The sequence below is a fragment of the Schistocerca gregaria genome, chromosome 11 (genome assembly GCF_023897955.1).
Source record: "Schistocerca gregaria isolate iqSchGreg1 chromosome 11, iqSchGreg1.2, whole genome shotgun sequence".
NCBI lineage: Eukaryota > Metazoa > Arthropoda > Insecta > Orthoptera > Acrididae > Schistocerca > Schistocerca gregaria.
In genome coordinates this window covers 79,112,327-79,132,102 of record NC_064930.1, presented here as the reverse complement: position 1 = coordinate 79,132,102, position 19,776 = coordinate 79,112,327, and the positions used below count along the sequence as shown (strand labels likewise).

The following is a 19,776-nucleotide window of genomic DNA, read 5'->3' as shown; positions in this document are numbered from 1 at the left end:
TTTGACTTACGCTACAGTTCTGTAAGATTATTTACAATATCTCTTCATTTTTTTCTCCTCATTTGGGTTCATTTTCCTGCCAGGTGGAACTTTCTTTTAGTAGCAGCTTCTCTTAACTGATGTCTCATATGGCTGTTTCTCGTGCACTTGCGGCTGGATGTACACGTGCGGTCTGTATCTGTCAGCTGTGTTTCACTTCAACATCTTGCTTCCCTCCAGTGTACAGGGTTGTAAACGATTAAACCTTTTTCTACTTTAGCCAGTGTAAACGGAGAACTATTTACCGTACGGGTACCAAACTTTATAGGAATGTATTCAGACCGGGCAGTGCAAGATTTGCGTTGATGTCGCAACTTGGTGGTGGTAGGTGCCGGTATTAGTAGTACAGTGGTGTAGTGTTGAAACACAATCGTCATTGTACATTAGAGTTGCAGACAGTCAACACGGGTCTATACAAGGTGAGTAGGGCTCTACCCATAAAGCTGTTTTATCAAAACGAAAGTATGAGGGTCATTCAAATGAAACCTGGTCAGTGCGTCTGCCTCTGCTTTACACATAAGGTGGCACCACGTAACTGCAGGTATGGTGGTGCCATCTGTTGCTAGAGAGACTGACGCGTGGGTACCATTTGATGTTGCACAGTGCCAGTGCGATTTCATGCCGATTTCACCAAAGTCATCGTCCACTGCAGAACGTACAGGTGAGTAAGCAGGAACAATGAGGAGTGGGTCAATTTTTGGTGGCGGAGGAGGTGGAGGCCACAAAATGTATTGATGGATGAAGGCTGTGTACGGTGAGTACAGTCTGAGTCATTAGAGTGTTGTTGAACTGTGCAAATGAGTCGTTGAGGGGTGCGAGTCACCGGAAGATGATGCTCGTCATGGATGGGCTCGTCGTGTCACCGCACCGGAAATGATTGCGAAAGTGAATGCCTCAGTCCCGGACAACCGCAGAATCACTGTGGATGAGATCTCTCGGTTACTGGGTATTAGGTTGGGCACTAGCCACACCACAGTGCACCAACACTTGAACTTTTGAAATATCTGTGTGCAGTGGGTTCCCCACCGACTGACCGCCAAATGGCGCAATACTGGAATGGCGCTGTCTTTGAGTCATCTGCAACATTCTCGTGAGGCGGAATACGGCTTTCTTTCATCTACTGTCACAGGTGACGAAACATGGTGTCACCATTTTGAACCAGAAAGCAAGTTTCAGAGCAAGCAGTGGAAACGTGCAACTTCACCACGTCCAAAGAAATCGAAGGCAGTGATGTCTGATAGGGTGCTCACTGCTTGTCGAGTTCCGGGAACAGGGAACCACCATCGATACCCAGTGTTATCAAGCCACTTCACAGAATCTTACATGAGCCATAATGGCGGCCCACACACGGGCAATGCGGTGATGAAGGTGACATTGCAGCTGTTTCGGTGGGAAACGCTGGAACATCCATCGTACAGTCCCGACCTTTCATGTGTTTGGACCTCTAAAACAGGCTATTCTCAGACATTGATTCGCAATGGACTACGAAGTGTGTGACTGGGTCCAGGCCTGGATCTGACAGCAACCTGCTAGCTTCAAGGATGGAATGGACAGGCTGGTGTCGCAATAGGGTAAATGTGCCAACAGTTTTGGTGACTATTTTTTAGTATGTGTACTGTGTATAACTAAATTTTCAAGTTAATTAAATCGTTACCGTTACTTTACTCTAGTGACCGGGGTTTCATTTGAATGCCCCTTATAATAGTGTTGCTGCTCTTTCCGAGTATCGACGCACTAAAGGATTACAAAGTCCTCTTTCTGTGCTGGAGGTGAAGAATGTGACTTGTAAGTTTGAATTAACTGGTCATTTGGGGATTGCTCCTAGGAGAGTCTGACGGCCAATTGTGCCACAAATTGTCAAAGTTATTGCTGCCGCGGCTGTGAATGCCGGAAGCAGTGTGCGATATTCGAGCAGTGCGTGAGCTGTGTCGTGACAGCTGAACGTTCTGCACTCCACAGTTCAAATTGCGCTGCTGGCAACTGGGAAGTGGTATCTCTAGTGCATTTCCAGCCCACTGTGGTTGCTACATTAAGCAATGATTGTAATCTGAACTGTAAAGATGGTATACAATTAACAAATGTCAATAGTTTATTCGTTACTTCTCTTCCGCATGTTCTTACACGTGTTCCCACAAAGTTTCATTGTCGTGTGATCACTTGTTTTTCACGGAGGACCTCTCAAGTGGCAAAAGTTTAATTATAGCCACCCTGTGTTGTACTTCAATAGTTACGTATCTTACACTCAGTTTAATGCTGTTAATATTTTTAATCTTATACTTGCAGCTAACTGTAGCCTTCAGTTAATTCAGTGAGACTACAAAAGAATTTACATTTTGATGACCTCTACAAACATTTTGAAAAGTGATGTCACATTTGACTGTATGATGAATGCTAGATGGACATAGAAGGGGTGATCGGATTCCTCCAGAGGAGGGAGGGGGAGTTGGTGTTTAGCTATCAGTAGCTTAAAAATGCTTTTGAAAGATGACCCCTTTGTAATAATAACCTATATGTAGTTATCATTGGTTTTCTGTGAACATTGGATATGTGCCATACTAGTTCCGAACAGACGTTGGCTGAATTTAGAACACCAGAAAATAAAGAAGGAATTTGGTTATTCATCTGCCTGTTAAGCCCCCTTTTTTTGTTTTGTTTCAAGTACATTATCTGATGATAACTTACTAAGAAGCTGAAACCAGTGATTTTTCAGATGAGGCCGGAAAGGTATGCTAAATAAATTTTGTTAAAAACAAATTGCAGCCCACAAGTAACAGATTGTGGGGTGGTAGTGCACATTACAGCTTGAATTATTGTCATTTCTGGTAGCTGTTAGCAAGAGTTGCCAACAAGTGCGCACATTTCAAAATAGAAAATTTGCTTTTATTTGTGGCCCATCTGTGCTAGGGTTTTGTATGTTCGATACAGAGTGCCCTCTTAGGAATGTAGTGATGTACAGTACAGTTAATTTCAGTTAATATGTATAATTTAAAGATTTATTCTTGTCCACTGAGCTCGGGAATAAAAGTAGAAGTGTGTTACCATATCCAGTGACATTCTTAACACTTACACCCAGTTTATCTGTGTTCCACACATTTGAATTTAACAAATGACCATACTTATGGCACTATAAATGGAGTGATTGGTTGTTAGGACACATTCTCAGATAAACAATTGTCAGTGTAATAATGGAGAGAAGTGGGGGTGGTGGGTAAAAATTGTACAGAGAGGCCAAGCTTGAATACAGTAAGCAGGTTCAATTGGGTGTAGACTGCAGGAGTTATGCCCAGGTGAAGGCACTTGTGCAGGGTATAGTAGTGTGGACAGCTGCATCAAACAAGCCAATGAACTGAAAACCCTAAGAACTACACATTAACCACAAATACCATTAGCAAGTAAACGCAGTAGCACTTGATTGTAAGGATTTGCGCGTCACAAATTCAGTGAATTGGTTGCATATTTGGTGGATGATAATTGTGACCATCCACTATGATGTGTAAGAAATCAGATTTACAGTAGTATTGTGCTTTTTCAGCAAAACAGTGTGGCAACATTCTCGTGACCATTTACATTATTTTTTGGTGAAATGCTTTACCTGAAAATAGTGTGTAAAACACACACACACACACACACACACACACACACACACACACACACACACACACACACACACAGAGAGTATTGTTATACATTCATAAATTCTTCTATGAAGTAATAACAGCTGTCAAACGAATAAGATTTTTTTGTGTTTGAAGTTAATTTTACTGTTTATGAAAGATTTTTATGGCAGAATACTTCACTCCTTTGTGTGCTACATTAATGCTAAGATATGGATAGTGCATAATATTTATCGTGATACGGAATTGTGTAGATAAAAGTAGCTCGTGTAAGTGTAAAGGAAATGCAGTGAAATTAGAAAAATGAAGAGCTGCGATGGACTTTCCATTTATTTACAGTGTAGAAGACATTCACACATGATGTTGAATGTGACCCCCTGCAACATCAATACAAAGCTGTGCATTTTAAAAATATTCGATCAATGGAAATTCCTTCCCACTCTTCTCATGGTGGTATTCCACCACCCACTGAAACTACACACGATCCTCGTCCATGCCTGCACAACCGCTGCTGCGCATACCTTTGTTCACGTTGTAATGGATCTGGGAGATGTATTATTTTCAACTGAAGTTATCGATACCGAATTTAGTGGGCGAAGTGGTAAATGTTTTTCTCTTATATTTTTGTCGGAAATTTTATAAATTATAATCTACTTATTTTTTATGTTAATTTACTATTATGTTTAAAAACTGCAATATATTGATTGATATTGGTGGATATGACGAACAATATCAAAGAGACTTATTACAAGCGGAAGTTTGGGTGTTGAGTGGAATATCTTTGAAGCTAGAGTCATTCTTTGTCACTTGTAGAGTCGGCTGTGGTCGGTTGAGACGCAGTCGTGGAACAAAGTTGTACTTCCCTGTGAAATAAATCGAAAGTGAATGATGAACTTATGAGTTTTTCATATTACTTTTTATATCAAGTAGCAGCAAGCAAGCACATCCAGAAAGAAAAATGGTATTAGAAACACCCAAATTGAGACAGACACGGTGAACAGCGGAACTTCTGCATCCAACAAACGGCACTATTGGAATCATACTCATATTAGACAACTGAAGCCACCTGTAGGAATTTAACTATTATATATATCCAAAAAAGTGACTACTTTATATGAACTATGCCAGGTTTTATTACAAAATAACAATAATGGAACGACAGTTTCAACGTCTCATATCTCTCTAATAGATCTAGATGCAAGACCTATCCTATACATTCCTCCTGCCACCGCCTACTCCATTCCAGTCACAAACATGACTGATCCCATCAAAGGCAGGGCTACCTGTGAAATCATTAATGTGATCTTCAAGCGAAGCTGCAGCCACTTTACTGCATTCTATGTGGGCATGACAACCAACAAGGTGTTTCTCTGCACGAATGGCCGCTGACAAACTGTGGCTGAGAAACAGCTGGACCACCCAGTTGCTGAGCATGCTCTCAAGCACATCATTTCAAAGACTGCTGCACAGCCTGTGCCATCGGAATCCTCCCTACCAACACAAGCTTTTCTGAATGGTGCAGGTGGGAGCTCTCCCTGCAATACAGCCTACGTTCCCATAACCCTCCTGGCCTTGCCTTCGTTAGTCACTGTCGTCACCCATCAGCTCTTTCCATTCAAGCACTACTCAGCCCTCTATAGCCCTCTATTCCACCCACACACTTTTTAGTTCATTTTCCGCTCCTTCCCCCACCTCTCTTTGACTCATTTCAATTGCACCTGGCAGCCCCACCTTCTCTCCACCTTGTCCCTGCATTGTCACAGCAGTACTTTACATTCCCCCACCACCTGTTACCCTTCTCCTCTCCGACTCACTTGTATGTTTTCAGGGAGGTTAAAAGATAATCTGAAAATGCCAACATGGGGGAATTTGGAGGAATAGTTCAAAACATTGCAACTAAATGCATCCGAGAGTGCCTCAGTGCCAGAGGCTGTGTGAGGATGGGTTGTCATCTGTCATCGTGCAACGAGCACACTCCTCTCGTCAGCATTCCCCTCCTTGTGTTATGAATGCTCCTTTTGAGTTTTTTTTAGGCTCTTACCAATATCCCTCACTGAGGCATAAATTCGACCAAACTGTTGCCTTTTCGGTCTCAAAACACTGAGGCCATAATTCTTTATTAGAAATTGTGGTTTTAAATTTTTTATCAGGTAGGGAATTTGTGTATCACCACTGCCACGAGTGTGTAATGATCTACCTGCATTTAATCTCAAATCAAACTAGAGCTCACAAAATCCTCACCTTCCAATTCAGGTCGCTAGAGAAACTCGCAGGCACTACCGATCTGATTATTCTCGTGCTGCCCTGTCTGCTGCTGTGGGACCTACCTTACCCACAATTTCTCCTATCCCAACATTTCTGTGAATGTATCGTATAAGTGTGTTCTGGAGAGTTGAGAAGATGTTGCAGAAATTTCATCCAGTTTGTCGGCAGCCTTCGTGCAGAAATTTCATCCACTGTTAATGGGCAGTCTTCAATAACAGTTTCCGCTATTTTTTGTGCTGACTCATCAGTCACAATGGAAGGTCCTCCCCTCCTCCTGTTTGTCATAGATTTCTTCTGCCTCCAGTAAATTCCCTACACCACTCATTAAGCAGTCTAATTCTGCTCATAACACCTTCACTGTAAACTGTTTTATTTTGTGCAAATATTTTGGTATGTGTTATTCCTTCAGCAAGTAGATGACGATTCACAGCATATGGCTCGTACTTGGTGGGATTTCTTACAGGCATTTTCACACAGCTGGACACAACAACACGAGTTTACATACTCCTGTGATGCTATATCTGGTCAGAGGATCCCCCTCTACCATTCAGTGTTGCCAACTCTAAAATAAAAAACTAAATATATAAATAAATAAATAAACTGTTATAGTCAAAGTGCAGTTACTTTCTGAACCTGCCTCATTGATAGAATGTTGCCTGCTAGTGTTGTGTGATATGTGATGAACATAAAGCTCGTCAAACCTATAAACTGAGATGTACGGTGGGTGGCTTTCAGTGCATAACTTGTGCTGTGCTTCGTGTTGCAGAGGCCTCACACTGCTCTACCTGCTGCACTGGGAGGCGACACTCAAGTACACGGCAGACCTGTACAGGAGGCGTTCGCACGACATCCGGCCGGGGCTCTCCAGGGTGAGTTTGTAGCGTGCGAGGGAGTGGGTGTGTCACAATTACTGTGGATGCCCTAATATTTTATAATGCCCTAATATGCCCTAATATTTTATAATGCCCTAATATTTTATAAAAATAGAGCTGTTTAAGCGTTGCTGTGTAATTATGCTCTTTTTATGTTCACAAATTAACCATTGCCCTTCATTTCCTTACACTATTTTGTTAAAATTACAAGGTTTGGAATTTTAATAGTGGCAACTATTTATTTACAGTTTGTACAAAATAAACTAGTGTTTCAAAAGTTTTACTGACCTTCAAAGTAGTTGGCAGCTTTGTGTATAACCCGTTGCCAGCTATGTGGAAGTCGTAGGATAGTCTCAGCAGTGCCAGTTGTGTTGACAGTTCGAGTGGCCCACGAATTTGTAGCAGTTCTGAAGCGAATGCCGTGAAGTGTTTCCTTCAGTTCAGAAATCGAGTTGAACTCACGAAAGCTTATGTCAGGGGAGTGCAGTAGGTGGTATAGCACTTAGCAGACCCACTGTACGTGGTTGAGCATTATCCTGCTAAATGATGGTCAGGTCCTGCAGAAAGTGTCACCACTTCTTTCTCTTTGCTGTTCATTTTTGGAACACAACCTACGACTAGCTTAGAGACAGAAGTGAAGACACTTTCTGCAGGACCTGACCATCATTTAGCAGGACAATGCTCAAGCACGTACAGTGCAGGCTGTTACTGATTTGTTTGACTGATGGGGCTGCCAAGTGCTATACCACCTACTGCACTTACCCTCTTAAGTTAAACTCGATTTCTAAACTGAAGGAAACACTTGACGGCATTTTCTTAAGAACTGCTACAAATTCGTCGGGCAATAGACTGCACTGCTCGAACTGTTGACACAACTGGCACTACTAAGAGTATCCTACAACTTCCACATCACTGGCAACGGGTTATACACAATGCTGGTGAGTACTTTGGAGGTCACTAAGTCTTTGAAATGGGCCATTCTGTGCCAAGTGGTCTAATATCGAGAAATGTTCCCACATGATCATCATGGATTTTGATGAAATTTTGTATGAACGTTCACACATGTTCTCAATGAACACTGGTAAAGTTTCAGTTTCAGAAATTCAATACTTTCGGAGATACAGTCACTTGTTTAGGACCATAGCACAGCTTTCTATAGTGCGTCCTTGAATTTTCAGCAACTTTGAGATGAGATATCTCTGTAAGTATTTGCATGAAAGAAAAAAAACTTGGGCACCTTATACAACTTTCAGAGCTCTTTAAAGTAAAATATTAAGAAAAGGATGTCTGAGCAATTTTCATACAGATAATTTGAAGCAAAGTTGGGCGAAAAAATAGGTGTTTTAAAGAAACGCGAACTTTAGTTTTTTATATCTCCAAAAGTAATTGTGGGATGTACAAGAAACTTTGCACATCATAACTCACTAATACAAGGTCTTAGAATATAAAATTTCATTCTTGTATTGCCTTCCATTATTTCACAACTCTAGGGTGAAGTAAATGTTTTTTCAAAAAGTGCTAAAAATGGGTATTTTTAGTCAAATTTTCAAAAAAGTGTTTTCTCCCAACTCTTCTAAACTATGGTCATTAGAAAGAGCATATTCTAAACTATCTAGAAAAGTGGATTTGGTTTTGCAATGCAAGCATATAAGGCCGTAAAAAGTAGCATCATCAAAGAGGTGCACTGGAAATTTGAACACATTTTTCTGGCACTCAGATTATACGTGAAACCTTTTACTATGCCTAATAAATATTTATTAGTGCCTTGAATAATTGAAATAAAAAGATCTGAGATCTGTTAAATAGGCAATGTGAGACTGTCAGAAAAACTTGAAAACTATGAGAAGTAGCCCTTCTGCTTTTATCGTAAGTGTTCATCTGCATAAAACTCTCCTCATTTGTAAAAAATAGAGAGAGAGAGAGAGAGAGAGAGAGAGAGAGAGAGAGAGAGAGAGAGAGAGAGAGAGAGAGAGATCATAAAGAAATCAATGAATAATAGCTTCATATTTTTTGTACTTCTCAAAATTGTAAATATTTACAAGTGGAAAATGATGACCTAATTTTTGGATTCAATTGTATAAAACATTTTTCCAAAATAGAATCGGTTTGCTTGAATCATGCATCAAGTGATATAAATTTTCCAATCAATATTGCTGAGATTTTAATACCTAGGTGTTGTAACCTGTGAATTTTTGTCTTGAAGTTATTAGGGAAACATATGAAATTGGTTGGTTAATCATCTAAGAGTTTTAATTTTGTATTTAATCACACTTAAATGTAGCCTACTACCTTGGTAAATACGTAACCACTAGTTTCACGGAGAAAATTCACAAGATTCACTGTTTGTAGAAAATATAATGCAACAATTACTTTAACAATCAGATTGTTTCATTATTGTGAGCCTTGTTTGAACAATCCGTATTTCAATGGTGTGTTTGCAGCATAGTGAGTGGGTTCTCTTGACTGAGTGTGGCTTGTTAAGTGATTCGTAAGACCATCAAAGATTGTAATTTAATTTACAAAAAAATATTTTGGTTGTGTCTTTTATAGCATATATCTCTTATTACATTTTTTCATTGGTATTATACATTGTGTATAATTTCATTCAGTAGCAATTTGTCTGAAATTCAAGCAGATTGTAATTTGCACTTAGAGGACAAATACATTATTTAGTTACTGATTAGAGAGGGGTGCAGAAGGGAACAGCATACCTTCATGCTCAATTGGGCAAGGAGATAGTGGAACAGTGTGTCATGTCACTTTCTTTGCTGAAAAAGCTGCATTTAAAATGGTTTGCGGATTTTAGTGATGAGGAAAAAGAGTTGTTGGTCCGACATTCTGAAGCAAAGCTGGACAATACCTCTCAAGATTGCCTACACCATGAAGCCCTGTTATTGACACAATATGAGGGGTTACAAAAAAATGCTTCAATCCCTTTGGGAAGGTGATTCATAATGTTAAGGCAGGAATTCGCACTCTTGATACTGAAATAGCTAATAAGGCTTCTGATATGTTGAAGAAGCAGCTTGTTAATAACATAAAGCCAGGTCAGAAAATTTGTCCGGCTTGCAGGACGACCATAAATAAACACTTGAACGAAGCTTTATCAGCCTCATCATCACATTCTGAGGACGACTTGACACCAAAAGAAGAATTAAATAGTAGCTTATTGTCTATTGGTATTTCATCCCTGAAGAGAACAGTAAGCTACAGAGATAAGCCCCAATATGTGAATAAGAAAATTCAAAAGGCTCAAAATGTGATTAAAAACGAATTGTAAATGCAATGGGAGTAAACTGACAAATTGAAGATGCTAGTGAAATTAATAAATGTGGAAACTGTGCCGACTATGCACATTTGCTAACTTAACTGAAAGCCAAGATGCAGAATGCAATTCATTAAGAACAGATGCAAATTTTAACCTTGGCACCTGTAAGTTGGACAGTCAGACAAACAGCAGCTCAGTTCGGCGTGTCTGAAAGAATGGTGAAGAATGCTCAGAAGCTTAAGGCAGAGAAGGGCATTCTCTGGCACTTCCTGAAAATAGGCAAAGCAGGAAATTGCCAGCAGAAGTTGCTAGTAGTGTGTGAAGTTTTTTTGAAGATGGTGAGTGTAGAAGAGTGTGCCCTGGAAAAAAAAATAGTATTTCAGTTAGGCTTGTAGATAGAAAGACATACATGCAGAAAATATAGTTACTTTGCAATTTACGGGAAATGTATGTTTCTGTAAGAATATAAATGGTCCAGAAATAGGGTTCTCAAAGTTTTGTGAACTTAGACCCAAATTGTATGTAACAGTAGAGTAAGCTGGAATGCATGCAGTTTGTATCTGTGCAATTCACCAAAATGTTAAGCTTATGCTTAGCGGAGCTGGTATACATGAAAATTATAAGATTCTCAGCAAGGCAGTTTGAACTCTAAACAGTGCATGCTTCATCGCTGTGAAAGGTGCCAGCTATTTCGTAGATCCTGAGCCACGGGAAGTTATTGTGTTTAAGCAATGGATACATACCGATCGGGCCACACTGGACACAAAGCAAATGGTAGTGAATGAATTTATTGAAGATGTAAAAAATAAAATATGGAGTCTGTCATGCCATCATTACATTTCCAAGCATCAAAGCTTGCATCTTAAAGGCCTTAAATGTCATCTGAAAGACGAAGAGCTAGTTGTCCTAATGGATTTTGCAGAAAATTATTCTTTTATCATTCAGGATGCTGTGCAAGGCTTCCACTGGGACAATAGTCAAGCAACAATTCATCCGTTTGTTATCTACTTTCGTCAAAATGAGAAAGTAGAACCTTGAAGTTTTGTTTGAGGCATTACAGTTCACGTTTTTATCAAGGAGCTCATCAAATATATAAAAGCACGGTTTGCACAGATCCCACATTCATTATTTCAGTGATGGCTCCAGTGCTCAATATAAAAATTTCAAGAATTTCCTAAATTTGTGCTATCATAAGAGTGATTTTGGAATGACAGCCGAATGAAATTTTTTTGCTACTAGTCACGGGAAATCACCTTGTGATGGGATTGGAGGTACAGTAAAGCGGTTAGCAGCAAGAGCAAGCTTGCAATGGCCACTTAATGGACAAATTCTTACTCCCCTAGATCTTTTCACTTCTGCTCTGAAAACATTAATGGAATTAAATTTGTTTTTGTCAGTAAAGATGAAATTGAAAAAAATATTGTCACAAGGTTTGAACTTGGACAAACTGTAGCAGGCACTAGAGAAAATCATCACTTTTTACCTATTGATGAAACAACAATTCAGGTCAGCAGAGTTTCAAATGATTGTTCATCTTTTCTAGCTAAAATGGGTCACAGTAATAAAGGAGGCATTATCTGCTCCCCAACCAGGACAATATGTTGCATGCATCTGTGAAAACATGTGGTGGATTGGGAATATCTGTGAGACATCCACAGAGCAAAGGGATGCATTAATAAACTTTATGCATCAGCATGGTCCAGCAAATTCATTTTATTGGCCACCAAGAGGTGACAAGTGCTGGGTTCCGGAACACCACATTATTGCAGTTATTCCAGCTCTATCAGTAAATTCGTCTGGCCGGCAGTGCACCATTCCCTCTTGATATTCATCAGAAAATTAATGTAGCATATCAAAAATTGAAATAGGTTAGAGGAAACAATCTAAGGAACCCAAGAGTGCCTTCTAATTTTACACAAGGCACTTAAATAATTTTACTATCAAGCTTGGGAACCTGTGTAAAGAAACCCACCTGTGGCTGTTGTTGCTAAGCTATCGGGCAATGGGAATGCTGGTTTTCTCAGGTCAAATGAAACTAGCAGTGGTTAAGTCACCATGGACCATAGCAACTCATTTATACACTTCTTTTCCATCAGTAAGCTGGTGTTGTTATTAAACAGGCAACTAATAATTAGGTGATTATGAAAATAAATTTTACGATTTACATTCATTCTTAATAATAATTGTGTGTGTGTGTGTGTGTGTGTGTGTGTGTGTGTGTGTGTGTGTGTGTGTGTGTGTGTGTGTGAGAGAGAGAGAGAGAGAGAGAGAGAGAGAGAGAGAGAGAGAGGGGGGGGGGGGGGTGACAATTAAGAAATAACATTGTTTCAATTTTTATTCTTTGCAAAACCAAATCCGCTTTCCTAGATCGTTTAGAATATGCTCTTTCTGATGGTCATAGTTTAGAAGAGTTTGGAGAAAACACTTTTTTGAAAAATTTGACTAAAAATACCCATTTTTAGCACTTTTTGAAAAATCGTCAAGTTCACCCTAGACTTGTGAAATAATGAAAAGCAATACAAGAATGAAATTTTATATTCTAAGACCTTGTGTTTCTGAGTTACGGTGTGCAAAGTTTCTTGTACATCCCACAGTTACTTTTAGAGATACAAAAAACTAAAGTTCACTTTTTTTTAAAGAGCTATTTTTTCGTCCAACATTGCTTCAAATTATCTATATGAAAATTGCTCAGAAATCCATTTCTTAATATTTTACTTTAAGGGCTCTGAAAGTTGAATAAGGTGCCCAAGTTTTGTTTCTTTCATGCAAATACTTACAGAGATATCTCATCTCAAACTTGCTGAAAATTCAAGGACGCACTATAGAAAGCTGTGCTATGGTCTTAAAACAAGTGACTGTATCTCCGAAAGTATTCAATTTCTGAAACTGAAACTTTACCAGTGTTCATTGAGAACATGTGTGAATGTTCATACAAAATTTCATCAAAATCCATGAGGGTCATGTGAGAGCCTCTAGACAAGTTGGCATGGAGTGACCCAAATGCATATCTATTTTGTACGAGCTGTAAACAAATAGTTGCCACTATTAAAGTTCCAACCCTTGCATTAATATATTCAAGTGGCAAAAGTATTAACTCAAGTTTTGAATACACTTTTTGAATTTTAATTACTGTCAGTAAATTTTTGTTTAATAAAGATCTGTCACTACCCCCACCACCACCACAAGCTCTAGCCCCAAATTTTGTACATTTTGCCTGTTACTATTTGAGGCTCAGGTATACGAGGTGAGTTCAAACAATAACAGGAATGTTTGTTTTAGTTAAGAAATTTATTTATTCAGCTACGTCAATGTTATGCCCTTCAGAACAGTCACCAGTAGACATTTAACCATATATGCCAGTGCTTTTTCTGATCCCTGAAATACTTTTGGAACTCAATATGTGGGATAGCTCTTTAGCTCTCTCAATGATACATTTTAGTCTCATACATGCCTGTAAAATGATAGCCCTTTTCAATATTTTTGGGCACAGAAAAAAGTCACATGCAGCCACATGTAATGAAAATAAGGGTTGGGGCAGTGTTACAGTATAATTTTTTGCCAGAAGTTTAGGAGCAGGCAACAGTGTATGAGCAGGTGCATTATTGTACTGCAAAAGACATGAACTGTTTGGCTACAGATCCAGGCACACTTTTGTCTGACATCTTCACGCAAAATGCCATCGAACTTGTATGAGGGTTGGCTGAAAAGTAATGTCGAAGAGTATTTTATTGTGTACTCAATATTGGTTGAAGTATACTATGTGTCATACATACTACTCGGTCAACTTTGCTGCTTGGCTGATGCAAGTTGCAGCCCTCTGTCACTAGAGCGCTCTGAATTGTAACATGTAAAGTGGCAGCGAGTAAGACTACTGTGTCAGTGCATGAGAAACAGTAAACAGTGTGCGGTTTTTCAGTTTGTAATTGTTCGTATGTGGAGCACTGTGCCCTTCAGCATGACAATGCCAGACCACTCACGAGCACTGCAACAGATGTCTGGGGCTCATTGTCGTCAAACAACATAATAGTCTTGACTTGGCTCGATAGGATTTTCAGCTGTTTCCAAAAATTCATCACGACCTTTGAGTACTGTACTTAAAGAGTGAGGAAGCGGTGCAAGCGAAGGTTAGCTTGTGGCTCCGTCGACAAAGCGGGACATTCTACCACAACAGTACCGATAAACTGGTCTCACGTTTGCAGAAATATGTTAAAACAGGGTGTATACGACCCGGGACAACTGGGAGATCCGGGAAAAACCCAGGAATTTTTTCATCCGGGAGAAAACTGGGAAAAACCCGGGAATTTTTTTATAATTCCGGGATTTTTTCATTGTTTTGGTTTTCATCTAAATTTTTGTGAATTTGACTGGTAAGAACCAATACTCCAACAAAGGATATTACTGTATCCCACTACTGCAGAATAATACTACAGCAACAAAACATGAACGAGGCAGAAAAAATGAAAATAAAACTTAAGTTGCAAACGAAATGCGTCGTATGTAAAAACAAAACACAGTGCTCATACAAGCGTCTGCCAACAGCACAGTGTGTCGAAGGCTTAGGAAGACTATGCAATGCTTCATAACAACACATTGCCCCCGATGAACGTGACGTGGCAACTGTTTAGTCGTTTGAGCAGTTGCAGGTGGGCTTTTGCACATGTGCAGTTTAGTCGTGTATGAGTAACATCTTGTCCCGCTTCTGGTTACAGAAGTGTGGCTGGTCGCCACTACTTAATATTGCCCCGGTTCGGAAATTCAGTAAATCTGGGGCTGATGCACAGAGCGGTCCGAGTTGTGGTCAGGAGGTGGGTCGTCTCCACGTGAAACATGTTTACGTTCAATGATTTCTGTGGCCGGGAGCTATTAAATAAATTTAAAACATGTTCGCTCAGTAATAGAAGGCTAAAATATGTTATTAGTTTCAGATTTTATTTCCACTTTTCTGATAGTCTACCTTTAATTGCCTTGCAGTACAGTGAAGTTATTTTTGTCGGTTTGCTAAAGAGATTTGGCTTTTAATCTTTTCTTCTGAGGCAGTCAATTTATTTGAAATGAAGTGTTTAATTTCACACTCTTGGCGGGTTTTGACTGTTCGCTACATTTAAAGTGCGTGTACGACATTATACCATAATAAAGTACCAAACATGAGATAATACAGCACTGGTACTCCAAGAAAATTTACATCCGAATATGGACATACGAATGTGCACTTTTAAGCCGAATTGTGCATATTAGTGTGGTTCACGAATTTCCGATGCTCTTGGCGTATCTTCTGATGTCTTGTTTCTTTTATGACATAATATAAGATCATTTAAAGTTTTACACGTACGAACATACGGGCTTCCTGCGCCATCGTAGCTGCGCGAGCGAGGTGACGCCTGCTCTCTTGCAACTGCTGAAATGAACCTATTTCTAACAGGCCGTGAGAAAATTTTGCGAATGGTGGCATGAAAAGCGTTACATTCAAAGCAAATTTCCTTTTGCGCAAGATGAACTATGTATGATAAGTTTCTTAAATCACAACACGTTTGACTCCATTTAAAAATTGACTCTTTGAGGACAACCATTTAGAAGAATTTCTAGCCCAGATCAGACATTTACATGACCGAGCGAGGTGGCGCAGTGGCTAGCACACTGGACTCGCATTCGGGAGGACGACTGTTCAGTCCTGTCTCTGGCCATCCTGATTTAGGTTTTCCGTGATTTCCCTAAATCGCTTCAGGCAAATGCCGGGATGGTTCCTTTGAAAGGGCACGGCCGATTTCCTTCACCATCATTCCCTCACCCGAGCTTGCGCTCCATCTCTAATAAACCTGGTCATCAATGGGACATTAAACACAAATCTCCTCCTCCTCAGACATTTACGTGGTTATTAAAAATTTTACTGGCACATTTGTGTGATGTATCTTAATTTAAACCATGAACTTTTCTTATTTGTGTGTTTGCTCTAGTTAAGAGTGATCTCACTATTGGCTGACTACATCACGTGTCCTATGCTGTCATCAGCGGGCAAGGTCAAGTGACACGAGCTATGACTGGCTTACAGAAGTGCATCGCAATCTCAATTTCAGTGCTTCGGAAAGTAACATGCGGTGCTTGGTGGAATTCGAATTTATACCTTCATAATATATGAAAATATGCTGCGTACATGTGAATTTTCTTCTGTGTCCAAAATTTTATTCCAGGCTTTCTTCAAATTCGAACATAGGCAGTCGGTGACTTCCAGTAGCATTAGCACAAGGCAAAGCTGTAATACGGTCCTTGCTTGTTTTAGGACCAGGTGCTGCTAATTCGTGACATGAAACCCGAGTTTTTCTCGGGAAAGCTTTCCAGGTAAGTCCAGTTTCGTCAGCATTGTAAATGTTTTCGAGAGCATAATCTTCTTCCCTTAATACGTCCCTTAGTTTGACTGTGAAAGAATCAGCAGACAGTTTTTCTCCCTGTATTGTAATCTCACAAATGCCGTGTCTTGACTTGAAGCGTTTTAACCAGCCCGTGCTCGCTTTAAAGGCCCTCCAGGTTTTTCGTTGAACTGCATTGCCTTCTCACACAGAATGGGACCTGAGATAGGTTCTCCTTCCGATCTCTTTCTGTGTAAACCACTTGTAAACAGCATCATCTAGATCTGTATTAGAGGCGAGCTTCATAGCTTTACGGCTCGTTGATTCATCAGTAGAATCGAATCAAGCATAGCTATAAAATTTGCTATGCTCGTCTTTTTTTTTTTTTTTTTTTTTTTTTTTTTTTTGTGTCCGTAATTGTCGACTTCCCCACCTTGTACTAATTGGATAAAGTGGTTGCAGATTCACCTTCTTCTAACTTTTTAATAACCTCGTACTTGTCCCTCATAGAAAGGACAACACGTTTACATTTAAGCATTTTGTATCGTCAAGTTCACTTCTTCACGCAGCAGCACGCAAGTGGTCGTAACAGAGAACAGAAGGTGACTGTTTGCACCGTGAGAAGCTCTTCTCAGGAGCGCGCAATCCTTCAAACTGCGCGGAGCGGCACGCCTCAGCTCTAAGCTGGCGCAGCTGTTGCTGTGAACAGCTTCGATACTGCCGCTACTTCTACTGCCAGCGCCGAGCCGACAGAAGTGTGCCGATTGTTGAAACACGGTGACTGGTGGCTCGGCCGGTCAGCAGTGCCTCGTGAAGGCCCCATTAGAAGCAATGTTCCGCCAGCGGTGGCCCAGTGCGGTGACTAATGTGGGAAACTTGGTTTGGGAGTGAGGGGGATGATGGACAGTAGGGTGGGAGAGTAACAGGTGCGAGCGAGTACACAGTTCGGTTAAGTGGTCATTCGGTTGACCGACGTTTGGATAATCGACGCTCTACTGTATTGAAACTCTGGGGAGGGAGAGAGAGAGAGAGAGAGAGAGAGAGAGAGAGAGAGAGAGAGAGAGAGAGAGAGAGTCTAGAAGTGCTTTCCGGGACTTCAATTTTAGAAATTAAGCTCTGCACAACAGTGGGCCCGAGTAGGCACTAGCTAGAATGGTGGCAGGTAAAACACTAATAGTCGTTAAAGCGGTCACAATTGTAAACAATGGATGCCTAAGCAACTCGGCCACTGGTCACGCCCTCTTCTAGTGTATTTTTGATTTTATCTGTGATTTCTTTCTTAATGCAGTAGTCATCTGTCTACCACCTCCGATTAAACAGAGACTTGGATTGTACGAGCTCTGATTACTGAGGATTTACTGTAATGGGGGAAATACTGTTAGTTTAAGGGTTAGGTTTTGTAAAGTTTGTTTCGAAAAATGAAAAAACTGCAGGACAGTTGCTTAATCCACAATCTTGTACTGTGTACATTATCAGTTTCAGAACACTTAAAGTAGTGTAAAAAATAAACATCATTGGTTCCATGACAGCATTGAGTGAGGGTGGCCTCTGACGATAAAGTAATTTTTTTTTTTTTCTTTTTTTTTCATTCCCCCCCCCCCCCCCCCCCCCTCCCCCGCATGCCCTCCACCCCCCCCCTCCCCCCCTTCGTGTTCTGAGACCAGTTGTGTATACAGTAAAAGATTATGGATCTGCAATTTATATTCAGTTTTCAAAATGATGTAGTAGAGTTGTGGCTGACTCGTAAGAAGAACTCTTTAAGTAGTAGAATTACAGCAAATGCAACTGTCCCATCTCACTACGTCTCGGCAGTCTCCACACTAGAGTCCCGGTCCGGGGAACAGTTCCGTCCCGTTGCCGAACGAAAAGTTCGTCGCGTGACCGCCGTTCTGCCGCCGCAGGTGGTGTCGGCGTCACAGGCGGCGCAGAGGGAGCCTCCCCGGCTGGACCGGCGAATCACGGGCGCGCAGGCGGTGGACGAGACACTGCAGGAGGTGCTGGCGCTGGTGCTGCGGGACTATCTGCAGCCCTGGTATAACCGCCTGAGTGCCGACGACGAGTTCCCGCGCGAGGTGCGCCGCACTGCTCAGCGCCTCGCCGTCAACTTCGCGGGCAGGTGGGTCTTTGTGTGTGTGTGTGTGTGTGTGTGTGTGTGTGTGTGTGTGTGTGTGTGTGTGTGTGTGTGTGTGTACTGTAGTGCCCCTGCTGGCTCTGCACCTGCCTCTGTTCCCTGCGAGCCGCCTCACGGTGTGCGGTACGGGGTACGTCTCGTACTGCTGGGGCCAGTTACAGCACAATCTTTCCACACACGTGGCAAATCGTCTGGTTCTTCTCACTCCCCCCCCCACTTCCCTCTGACATTAGTTGCCTTTCCTCAAGCTCTTCGTAAGACTTTTAAAAATAAATCTAAATTGAGTAATTGTGGAAGTGAATTGTTACTGTATTTACTCGAATCAAAGCCACACTTTTTTTCCGGTTTTTGTAACCCAAAAAACCACCTGCGGCTTAGAATTCAGTGCAAAGTAAGCAGAAGTTCTGAAAAATGTTGGTAGGTGCCGCCACAACTAACTTCTGCTGTCGAATATACGTTGCGCTACACAGGCATGAAGATAAATACTGGCGCCAAAAACTCTGCGTCAGTAAATACATTTTAAAAAGGTGGAAGACGAGCCTTTTTTTCTCCACCACGAGTTTCGACCACTGCATTTTCATACGTTATCCGACGAAGTAAATACAAATTCCGTATTGTTCATCTTCGAATGTACCAACACTTCAGTGTACTACGAAAATCCGACTGGCAAGTGGATGTTTGTCAATATGGTCAACCCTACATTCTGAATTTTTCCCTACCTGTGAGAAGAGATGGTTGCTAATAGGAACTGTAATGAATTGTGAATCACATGCAGTATCCTCTTCACCGTAAGAATAATACGAATAAAAACATTTTCCCATGTTTTCTTTCATGTTTGCTGCTATCTCATTTAAATCCTGTGTGCCTAGTAAACTACAAAACTATAGTGGAGACAACAGAAACGCGGAAGAATATACATATCATGTCATGTTTATATTTGTATTATTCTTATGCCTAATAGTGATTCAATCAGAAATGAAGCACGACAATCGACTAGATTTTAAAATCCACGATGACTAATTTCTCTGCAAGATGTAATGTCTTAAAGAGGCGTGTGCAAAGATTTTCAAACGGAGAAACATTTTCGCTCAACTCTCCTTCGAAACATCTTCTGTCACATGCAGTCTATTATTTGGTTCTTGTTGATCATTATCAAAAAAAGCAGCTGTGTAAGTAACAACAAATAGCAGTCTCTTGCCGTTGTTTCGCTAATGAGACGATTCCTCTCTCGCTTCCCCCCCCCCCC

The 19,776-nt window shown here is 40.8% G+C and overlaps 1 protein-coding gene across 7 annotated transcripts in view; it reads left to right on the top strand.

The window, feature by feature from the left end:
- LOC126295142 (sorting nexin-13-like) overlaps nt 1-19,776 on the top strand; it is a 324,588-nt gene that overhangs the window by 30,822 nt on the left and 273,990 nt on the right. For all 7 annotated transcript variants that reach the window (XM_049987428.1, XM_049987425.1, XM_049987427.1 and 4 more), the window contains exons 3-4: nt 6,685-6,787; nt 18,301-18,515. In XM_049987428.1, coding sequence (XP_049843385.1) covers nt 6,685-6,787; nt 18,301-18,515 — 318 coding nt within the window. The remainder of the gene's footprint in view (nt 1-6,684; nt 6,788-18,300; nt 18,516-19,776) is intronic.